The sequence below is a fragment of the Momordica charantia genome (assembly GCF_013281855.1).
Source record: "Momordica charantia cultivar OHB3-1 chromosome 11 unlocalized genomic scaffold, Mcharantia_2.0 BLBB01000011.1, whole genome shotgun sequence".
NCBI classification, from domain to species: Eukaryota; Viridiplantae; Streptophyta; class Magnoliopsida; order Cucurbitales; family Cucurbitaceae; genus Momordica; species Momordica charantia.
Genome location: NW_028275159.1, coordinates 599,011 through 609,994, shown reverse-complemented (window position 1 = coordinate 609,994; position 10,984 = coordinate 599,011). Strand labels below are relative to the sequence as shown.

Below are 10,984 nucleotides of genomic sequence, written 5' to 3'. Positions count from 1 at the left end.
TTTATCTGACTAGATTTTTCAAACTTTTTCAAACTTTTTATAAAATATATATATATATATATATATATATATATATATGTGTGAAAGTGATATTTACGGGTTATAATGAACCTGTGACAAGAGTTCCATGCTTTTCAATTATCGAATGTGATTGGCCTTACAGAACACCAACCCAATGTTGAAGGGAAAAAAGCTCCTCTCTATATATTGTAATAATTTGTCATAAGCTTAAAAGACCAACCACTTAAGCACACAAGGATTCATTATTCTACAGACAATTTTACTCCGTTGTTCTAAAAAACAATATTTAAAGATAAATATTTTATATGTAAAATCATCCAAAAACAAAACAATAATTTTACAAGGGAACGAAATTGATGACCAATATATGATTTAAGTTTAACATAATTATATTACTTGAAAAAAAAGATTCAAATATATATTTTTTAGAGTACAGGTTCAATTTTATTCTCGGGCAGCAAAACATTCGTATAAACAAAGTTGAGCGGATGATGGCATCATCATTAATTATTTATAATGTTATTATAAACGTGAATCCTGTTTATTTTAAAATATACAATTGGCATTGCCACTTTCAATAAACAACTGGAATAACATATTTTAATATAAAGTCGAGCAAAATAAACGAATAAAATAAATGACAAACTGTGCCCCCATTGCGTGGGAAAGCCAATCTAATTGGTTGAATTTTTTTTTTTCTTTTTAAAAAGGTGTTTCGGTGAGGTTGACAAAGTGACCCAAAAAAGGAATAATAAATTATGGAATCAAAATAAAATTTTGAATATTTTATGACTGTTCAATTATTTTCTCTTGGGCGTAGCATACTTTATGGTATAATTTTTTTAGAAAGTTCGAATCTCCACTTTACATGGTTTTTAACTAAAGAAATATAAATCTATACTTACCTTAACAATTCAAACTCATCTTCGTATTTTTTATACTAAAACGAGTAATATTTGTGTTAACTTGATATTGAAATTTAAAGAAAATTAAAGATAATTAGGGTTTGAATTTATCTATACAAACAATAAGAAAACTATCCAAATAAATTTAAAAAAATCATAAATTTTCAATGAATCCAGTCTTAAGCAAGTGTTTTGTTCTTTTTTTTTAACCTCAACTTTTATTATATTCGCCAAATACTTTCAATTAAAAAAGTAAAAATATCTCAAAAAGTTATTAATTTTAATAATAGTGTACTATTTGGAAATAAGGGGAGAAGGAGTGATTTCAAATAAAAAAAGATTTACATATAATTGATTTTTCAAAATCAATATTTAAGTGATACTTTAAATTTTAATTTAAAGTAATTTAAAACTTTCTTCAAATGATTTTAACAAAAATAATTTTGGTCATACAAAAAATCACTCCCAAATATATCCTAAATTAGTGTATATATTAAGTTTGAGAAAATCAATGCTCAATATTAACTATCAAATAAATCGCGTTCAATAAAAATTAGAGAGGAAAAGGGGAATGAACAATAAGATCTATGAGATTTTGAGATTTTGGTCCAGGTTGATTGAATATTCGAAGTTTTTTCCTTTAATTAATATTAATTTTCATAAAAGATTCAATAGTTGAGTTTGAGAACTGAACATCCGTGGGAGGGATCTCCATGCCGGATTTTCTTCTCTTTTTTCTTCGTTCCTTTGGGGATACGCCTCAAATAAAATACGTTGCTATTTGCCAACGAATATGTACTTGTTTATTGTTGATTATTCTAAAAATAATAATAAATTGTTTGTTGATGATGACGTTATCGATCTAATTGGGCACTCCTAGTCATGGCACTCAAACTTATCAAACTAAATATTATTTACATTAAATTTGTCATTTTCCAACATTTTTCTTTTATCTAACTAAGTTTTAACCTATGATTTTGCTCCTATATCGCCCCCTCTAAAATTGAGTTCTAAATTATTTATTTATTTTATTTAACCGTTTCTAAAATTTAGCACGAGTCTATGTGTTTTATAAAATTTGTATATAAAAAATGAAAGTTTAATTCACCGTAACTATTTATTTTGAAAAAAAATAGTATAATATAAAATTGAATTATTTTCAAATAAAATTCTGCGGATCGTGACGAATAAAGTTTTGAATTCCAACCAAATTCATGCCTGCCTCCTTAGTGGCCTCCTCAGTGCAAAATAAGAATGGTCAAAGAAACATCAATTTCATGATTAGATGCATTCATGTTGATTTAAAATAATTATTTCAAGACAATATCCTTTTTGTTTATTTATTTATTTTTAAAATTTGCATCGATATTTAAAATTGGAGGCTTTAAACAACAATTTTTTAAAAATTTCAGTTCCTATATCTTTTAAATTTTATTTTATTATTAAACTTTTAATTTAAGATCAACTTATCATTTTTGGAAGTTGGAATCATCACTTCACTAGAACTAAAAAAATTTATGATTGATTAGAAAAGTATATTAAACATTTTAATTTCAATTTTCTATCTTACGGTAAAGTTTACGCACGGCCTTAAAAAAAAATTTATGACAAAGACTAGACACAATGAAATTCGTGCATCTAAAATGAAGACTAAACAAACAAAGGTAGTAGTTTAGATTTTTATAAGAAGTTATAGATTGGAATTTCTGCCGAATAAATTTGATTTTCTTAATTCACTGTTGCTGAATGATTATTGATAAAAATATAGTATATAATTAAATGCATAAAAATATATTTTGAAACTAAAATACCAGATAATAGTTTTTAATAAATAACGAGTGGTGTAATGTGAGGTGAATTTTGATTATTATGAGTATTATTTTTAATGGGAATGGCGAGGGGAGATTCGGTGGATTAAAAAAGGCGGTGATATAAGCAAAGCAGAAGCAGGGAGGAGTTTTGTTAGAATCCACGTCGACAAGCGCAATGAAGGTGGATGCCCAATGCGCCACGACCTAACAGCTAATACCTTTTTCTTTTTCTTTTATTTTTTTTTCCATTTTCTAATACCAATTACCAACTTCATTCAAACTAATTTTTTTATTCGTGTTTCTTCTATACAGAGCAAAGAGAGGGAAAGAAAACGACTCGGAGAGCGAGCGAGCGAGTGAGGAAGCAACCAAACCATTTCCGCACCAAAATTTCCCTACCAACTTCATCGTTTCTCCTCTCTTACTCTAATTCTCGCTGTTGTTTTCTTCATTGGAACCATCGGTTTCTGTATTCGTTGAAATTTAGCCCCTCGCTGATCATATTTCTTTTGATTTCGTCTTTTGCGCGGTTCTTTTCTGCTATGGCTATGGACGACACGGAGAGCTGCAGCAGTAGAGCGGTGGATGGTTTCTCGACTCGGAGTTGGAGGCAGAAGCAGAAGGTTGATGTTTACGACGAAGTTCTTCGTCGACTCAGAGTGTCGCATGAGGCGGAGACCAGCGTTCCTGGTTTTGAGGATGAACTTTGGGCTCATTTTCATCGCCTTCCTACTCGGTACATCCGCTTAAAACCTAGCTTTACTCCTTTTTTGCCTCTTTTCTTCGCGCGAAAGCTGAATTCAGCATCTCACGTTTCTCCGTCTTCGTTTGTCGTATACTGGCTCTCGTTAACGACTGTGTTGCTTTTCGTATGTACGTTGCGTGTAATGAGATAAGAGCAAAACCATTTTGCTACGCCTGCGCTGATCAATCAATGCTTTGCGGCGGTCTGATCACCGAGAAAAAAAATTGGAGGATCGAAGGAACTATAAATTTTATTTTAATTTATGTTATTCTAATTTTTCTTCCTAGTCAAGGCTAGTTCACGTACATTTACAGCGACTACTTCTTAGATGTGTTCGCGAAGAAAAAGTAAAAAAAGGTTACGGCGTGATGCAGTAATTATTCCGTAATATTCTTGTGTGTGCGCGAGTCTGTTTTTTTTTCTTTTTTAAAAAATATGTATATTAGTTTCATTTCACTTGGCTAAATCAGTAACGTACTTATTTATTCAAACTATTATTCTAGAGGGATGGCGCTTTTAACTCTCAGAATATGTAGAGTGCGAAGTATTTCCGCAAGAAATTATGATTTGATATGGCCAAAATTTCATAGAACTAAAATTCTTGAAAATTCTAGTGTGTGTGAAAGCAATATCAACAAGGTCGTAGACGTAGTACTTAGTAGGGTAGTTTTGCTTTGGATCTTGACTCAATAAATTATGCCAAGATGTGAAGTTTTTAATCGCTATCTTTGACAATAGAAAGCACTAGTGTGGTCCATGTGGGACTTGGTTCTGATATTCGATACTTTTCTCCAGCTCCAAGAAAATTAGATTTATTTTTTCCCTTTGAAAATTACTAAGACCTCTTGGTATGACTATAGTGTTAAATCTAATGTCAAAGGTATGCTATGGACGTCAATGTAGAGAGGGCTGAAGATGTTCTCATGCACAAAAATCTTCTCTTCATGGCGCATGATCCTGCTGCTCGACCTGCAATTGATGTCCGTCTTGTACAGGTAATGTTTACTGTAAGCTATTAATCATTATAAAGATTTTGGTATGACAGATGAAGTGAGATTTACCATGCCAAGAATGAGAACGAATATTTAGCAAGAAAATTAATTACTTACTTTCATCTCTTGCTTTTTTATATGATTAAGTAATTGCTTAACTTTTTCTGGGAATGAACTTTTTGCGGTATTATTTCGATAGAAAAGTAATTTTCACTTAACTTTACCGGTGTTCTGAAAGTTAAACTTTAAACACTCTGTAGGAGAATTCTATCTTGTTTGTGCCTGCAAAATGCAAATATGAAAATTGGTCCCTTTGCAGGTTCATTCATCTCCTGGTGGGAACTCTGGCAAGTCTGTCCATTCGAACTTGAAGGAAAAAGTGGACCAGCGGTTTTCTGATTATGCCAGTAATCAGAGGCATGGTTAAGTGAAGATTTGAACGTTGCTGTATATTTGGGACTTCGAGGATATTATAACTGCATATTTATTATTTTCGTTTTTCTGTGTATATAAGCAGACACCACCCACCACCAGCATTTGGTTCATCAACAGAGGTTGAATATGGTTTTAAAGCCAACGAGTTACATGATAGAGATCAGTCTGGCACTCTCTCCTGGTAAATACTGTTCTGAAATCTGAAGATGTAGCTCTGTTCCTACAGTTTGCCCTTTTTTATCTGTACAATAGATGCTTCATATCATAACTTTTAAATTCTATACCACCAAAATTTCCATTGATTTTTGCATGTCACTTGATAAGAATATGATGGTCTCCCTCCATTCAGTAGATCAATTTTCTCCTTCGAAAAAAAATATTCCTTTCTTCACACTCTTTTGGCAAAGGGAAAAAAAAATTAATTCTTCTTTCTGGAATCATTTATTATGGTTGTGGATTGGTTTACAATGAAAAATTTATATATGCTTCTGTTCTCAAGGAATATTTCAATACTTTCAGGCCAATGCATGAAATTACAATATCAACAATTGATAAGCCAAAGCTACTCAGTCAGGTAGCGTCTCTCACTCTCAAATTTAAAACTTGTTTTCATAGAATCAAGTAGCTTCTTTTAAAGAATTTTCTTACACATTTTACAGTCCCTAGACTGCACTTAGTTTCTGTGGTTTAGAAATCAAAACTTCAAATGTACTCTAAACAGTGGAGAGTGTAGCATCCTTACAGGTGAAGAACATACACTAGTAAAGATGGTCATTATGCTTGGAGGAGCTAATGTCCTTGGTTGATTGTTTGTGTATTGTGTTCTGTTACGTTGCTTGTATTTATGGCATAATATTTTGAAATCAGTTAGTTGCGGGTAATACATTTATTGAAAGTAGTTAAAATTATGCAACTGGACGTCATACAATCATAGCAGAGATAATGTAACATATGTTGTCTGAAGTTCTACGATCTCATTTTCAGTTGACGTCCTTGCTTTCTGAGATTGAGTTGAATATTCAAGAAGCGCATGCTTTTTCAACAACAGATGGCTTTTCCTTGGATGTTTTTGTAGTAGATGGTTGGGCAATTGAGGTAATCTTGCTTCTCTTCCTAATATTTTATTTTTCTCGTTTTCACATAACCTCGACTAGATTGTGGAGAGATGTTTTGATTTCAAAATTTTTTATATGTTTTAAAACATTGTTGCTGTTCAATTAAATACGAATTGATTTTTACATGGATTTTGAAATCTAGGACACCAAGAAGCTAAAAGATGTACTGGCTGAGGAAATATCAAATATTCAGGTAGCATGTAGACATTCTCGTTGAAGGTTACATTTCTATGGACGGCTATACTTTGTCTCCTAGTTGCTATTAGAATCGGTAGGAGAAAGATCATGTTGGAATTATAATTAGTAAATAATTGTAGAATAGTATTGCCTATGTAATTTCTCGTTTTTTAATGCTTGCTATGCATTTCATAATTTGGGTTTTACAGAAAAGGCATCCTTCAGTTGCACCTTGGAGCGTTTCCCATACTGGGAAGCAAGATCAAACTGGAGTTAAGTTCATTACAAATTGTGTCAACATTCCAAAGGACGAAGTTGATGTTTGGGAAATTGATGCGAGCCTGTTAATCTATGAAAAGAAAATTGTGTCTGGATCTTTTAGTGACTTGTAAGTTTACGGATAATTTAGGAAATGCACCATTTTTGCTTGGATTCTTGTTGAAAGGTGTGATGCTAATGATGTAGGTATAGAGGAACTTTCTATGGTCAAGATGTGGCTATTAAGCTTCTCAAAGATGAAAACTTGAATGAGACTGTGCGGCGGGAATTTGCTCAAGAAATTCATATCATGAGGTTTTTATGTCCGAACTTAATTTCCCACAATTCTGCTATCTGCTTTCTCGTTTTTATATTTATGTATCTAGTTTGTTCTCTTCATTTACAAATTATTATCGTGATTTGATAGTTTTGCTAATTAGGTGATCTTTTCCAGTAAAATTTATGTTATTCCTATAAAGATCTTCGCTCGGTTGGTCATTTTCTCCATCCTTTAGTTTTAGTGTCGCTAAATACATTGATATATGTCACTAATATAATTAGTATATCTTCTCTTTAAAATCTAGATTAATGTTAAGAGTTTAATTTAGCTCGAAAGAAAAGTACATGTTGATGATAGTCATGTAGCGTTTTTCCCTTCTAAGCTGCTGTAATTGTATGTGGGAGTTCACATTATTCAATATTCATGTAGAATGAAATTAGTTTATAGTGGAAGAAGGGCTGAATTAAATTAAATTGCATCATTCTCTTCAAAGAGAAGTATTATCATCCTCGATTATGACGTAAAAGGCTATTGCCAATTCTTAAGTAGTTCATCTCACCCCCTCTATTTTCTAAATCTGTAGAAAAATTCGGCATAAGAATGTTGTCCAATTTATTGGTGCATGTACCAGACCTCCAAGCTTGTGCATTGTTACAGGTAATCTAGTACACATTTTTTTGCTATAATGCTGATAAAGTCTGATTTGCATGTATGATAATTTTATTAATTAAGGACCTATGTTCCGTAGAATACATGTCTGGTGGAAGCATGCACGACTTTTGCCATCAACAAAAGGGCGTTCTTAGTTTTCCATCCTTACTAAGAGTGGCAGTTGATGTGTCCAAGGGAATGGACTATTTGCATCAGAAGAATATCATCCATAGAGATCTGAAAGCTGCAAATCTTTTGATGGACGAAGATGGGGTAAGAGCCTTTAAATGCTTGAATTAGTTAGGCGATCTTTTAATAAGTTCATCAATAGGACGTGCTTAATTACTTCCTAAGTGATCTTTACAAGATTATTTGTTTATTATTAGTTTCCAAAATCATGCTTACTGCTATTCAATTTGGTTGCAATATTATGCATCTTTATGTAGTTGACTTTTCACCCTTCAATTATGTGTGACGTGAAATAGGAGTACGAGTATTGTTCTTTCTCTTGATTAACCCGATTCCTTTCCACATTAACAGTGTAGGGTTACTTTGTATGGATGAAAGGAAATATATCATCATTGTAAAACTCGTTATTTTCTTGGAAGTTGTTTTGGGAGAAAGTATGGCGGTTGAAAGGTTGAACCTTGACATGTTTCAATCGGCACATTGACTGTCATTACTCTGTCCTGCATGCTTTGGTCTTCTTTGTAATTCCAGTGATTTTTCTTCCCTATGATTAACATTTATAGGTATAATCATTATTTGATTTTGAAGAGTAGCTTATATCAATCTTAGCGTGCTAAGTCATTTCCCGGGGTACCCTTCCTTAAGTGTGCCTCTGAATTTTTTCTACTCTATCAGATTGTTCTCCTTATTATACCACCTTAAAACCAGATTGTTTAACAGGTTGTCAAGGTAGCTGATTTTGGTGTTGCCAGAGTGCAAGCTCAATCTGGTGTGATGACTGCAGAAACTGGAACATATCGTTGGATGGCTCCAGAGGTTTGTATTCTGCACATATATATTATTCAGCCTATTATTGACTTCAAGTGGTGCACAAGCAATGTCCAACTGAACAGAGTTCTGTGTACCTTGTCTTTTCGTTTTCTCCTAACTGGTACATGTTAAGTACTACTTTTCAATTAACCTAGAACGGCAATTGTTCCTAGGAAGTTTTAGGATGTGCAATAGTTGTTTAAGAACTCTCAAAAGGAAATGAGAAAGCGAGGAACTTGTTCTCCTTGTGGAGTCATTAATGATTTATAGTCGTCAATATATTTTACAGTTATTATTTTAATTAATTTTGAACTTGGGGTCATAGAACTCTCCGAAACCATGTTTCCACTCTCGATTCATCGCTATAGCAAGAGGAAATGAAATTGGCATGTTATTCAGCAATGATGGAATAATGCAATTTTTTTCCTCTGGGTTTTTTATGCGTTACTCTTATAGTTTATTAATGTGTTGCAATTCGTTATCAACGTGGTGGGTTTTCCTTGCTCTTCGACGTTTGGTGGTTTCTTGTCGGTGAATGCAAGGTTATTGAGCACAAACCATATGATCATAAAGCTGATGTTTATAGCTTTGGGATAGTGTTGTGGGAGCTGCTAACAGGACGGGTAATTTCTTCTCTGTTTAACAATATGACATGTTTCTTACTTCCTCTCAAATCATGTTTTCACCTAGATCTTCCTTTTTTTTTTTCTCTCCCTCTCTCTATATCTTTCTGGAACGCCAGCTGCCTTATGATAACCTGACTCCATTACAAGCAGCAATTGGCGTGGTCCAGAAGGTATTTTCTTACCACAATTTCATACAATATTCGAAAATGAAAATTGTGCCATTTTGTTTCGATTCTTCCCCTGCTATTCAATCGCATCTCGTCGTTTTACTGCCTTAATAACTAATAAGCATAACATTCAGTTTGAACTACATATTGTGTGTGGATCAGGATCTTTTACGATCCGCGAGAGAAATCAACTGGACTATTCCTCGGAGGCATATCATTAAGGAAATTCCGTTAGTTTCCACGTAGGCTAGATTGCAGTTGATATTGCAGATTATAATTGATTATAATTTACACGTAAAGGATATGTAAACTCTAATGCAACAGAACTGAAAACATGACAGGAATGGTCTAAATTTAAATCCATCCGAAGCTTTCAGGAATATTGGTATATTAATATTGTAAGAAATATTAAAGTGCATGTATTTAACTCTCAGGGTCTGAGACCTAAGACTCCGAGGCATGCTCATCCAATGATCGTGGACTTGCTTAAGAAATGCTGGCAGCAGGATCCATCTTTGAGACCCGAATTCTCTGAAATTACGAAACTTTTACAGCAGACGCTCAAGGAGGTAGGGGAAAGTTCTGGTGAAACTGTTCAAATTTATTGCTTACAAGGGGTGCTTTTCAGGCACCTCACGTTCCTGGAACAGATTACATAATAAGAAAACTGTGGAGTGTGGCAGGAGCTATGTGGAAGATGATCAAATTTTTGGGCAGGAGCAGGGCGTCCTATGGAGGAACAAGGATACGATTCCTAACTACATGTAATTATCTTCTATCCATATGCTGTGAATTCATTTTCACATCGCTGTAGAATATATATGAAATCTTTTAGATAAAAGTAACGAATGGCTTGACAAGGTAGTGGATTTAGATGTGATATTTAAACAGATTCTGCCTGGCCATCGTTTTCTAAATGCTGCCCGACGCACGCACGAAGTTGATGAGGTATCCTTATTCCTTGCCATGCGTTGTTGTTATATTATATATTGCTCAATTGATCCGATAGAGTGGATTTATAGTATTTTTGTTTCGTTTTTTTGTTAGTTTAACAATTGGATTGAACTATGCTTAGATTGATTTGTAATTATTTCACATCTTCCGGACGTTATTAAGATAATCTGGGGCACAAGAGTCACACACGGTCAAAATCATAATTAGTTTACTATGAAATTAGTTAGTCTACATCAGAACTAAGGTCTATTTTCTAAATCTAGAGGTTTTCTTCCTCTCTCTTTTTTCTTGTGTATATCGTTGCGTTTTTTTACCCGACTTGTAATTGTTAATGAAGGGAAGGGACAACCAACTCTATGCTCAGGACGAGGAAAAAGTTATGTACTTTACTATGAACTCCGTAATTTTTTACTATGAACTTTTCTCTGATAGAAAAGTGAAAAGTAGGTTATCTCTAATTCAACAATTCACGGTGAAAAGTTATTTATTGTAGTCTTTAAAATTTGCACCATAGTTTTTTTTCTTTAAATTTAGTAGAAATATTATTTTGGTCCGGACTCTTGATTTTTGTTAATTTTGGTTATTTTACTTTCAAAATTTTTATTTTTGTCTCTATGTTTTTAACTTGTAGCTTATTTTAGTATTTATATTTTTGAAATGTTTATTTTGATTATTGTATTTAAATAAAAATATCAAAATGAATCAGAGTTGGAAAATATTGAGAAATAATATTTTAACTTTAAAATTTCATTTTAATTCAGGGTGCTAATTTTTTATTGATCTGGTGCAATTTTTTGAAATTGAATTCTACAGTGATGTGTAAAATTTAAGGGAGACATTGTGAAACT

General features: G+C 32.8%; 1 protein-coding gene across 3 annotated transcripts; it reads left to right on the top strand.

Moving 5' to 3' along the window:
• The first annotated feature begins 2,820 nt into the window (after positions 1–2,820).
• LOC111011442 (serine/threonine-protein kinase STY8) lies at positions 2,821–10,431 on the top strand. Of its 3 annotated transcripts, none has more exons than XM_088119393.1 (16): positions 2,821–2,947; positions 3,050–3,473; positions 4,363–4,477; positions 4,794–4,891; positions 4,992–5,090; positions 5,429–5,483; positions 5,894–6,004; positions 6,167–6,217; positions 6,411–6,589; positions 6,667–6,774; positions 7,323–7,396; positions 7,488–7,663; positions 8,300–8,395; positions 8,932–9,012; positions 9,132–9,185; positions 9,617–10,431. In XM_088119393.1, exons 1-16 carry the CDS (start codon positions 2,923–2,925, stop codon positions 9,839–9,841), a joined length of 1,971 nt encoding a protein of 656 aa, XP_087975519.1. In that variant the 5' UTR covers positions 2,821–2,922; the 3' UTR covers positions 9,842–10,431. The 3 variants fall into 3 exon arrangements, with proteins under 3 accessions (XP_087975519.1, XP_087975518.1, XP_087975520.1); XM_088119392.1 differs by having other exon boundaries at positions 6,167–6,220; XM_088119394.1 differs by lacking the exon at positions 9,132–9,185 and having other exon boundaries at positions 6,167–6,220.
• The last annotated feature ends 553 nt before the right edge of the window (positions 10,432–10,984 follow it).

Coding starts and splice junctions, on each gene's coding strand:
- LOC111011442 (XM_088119392.1), top strand. CDS start 2,923: ATGCCCAATGCGCCACGACCTAACA. Junction 5,091..5,428: donor CAGTCTGGCACTCTCTCCTG/GTAAATACTGTT, acceptor CAATACTTTCAG/GCCAATGCATGAAATTACAA. Junction 6,590..6,666: donor TCTGGATCTTTTAGTGACTT/GTAAGTTTACGG, acceptor CTAATGATGTAG/GTATAGAGGAACTTTCTATG.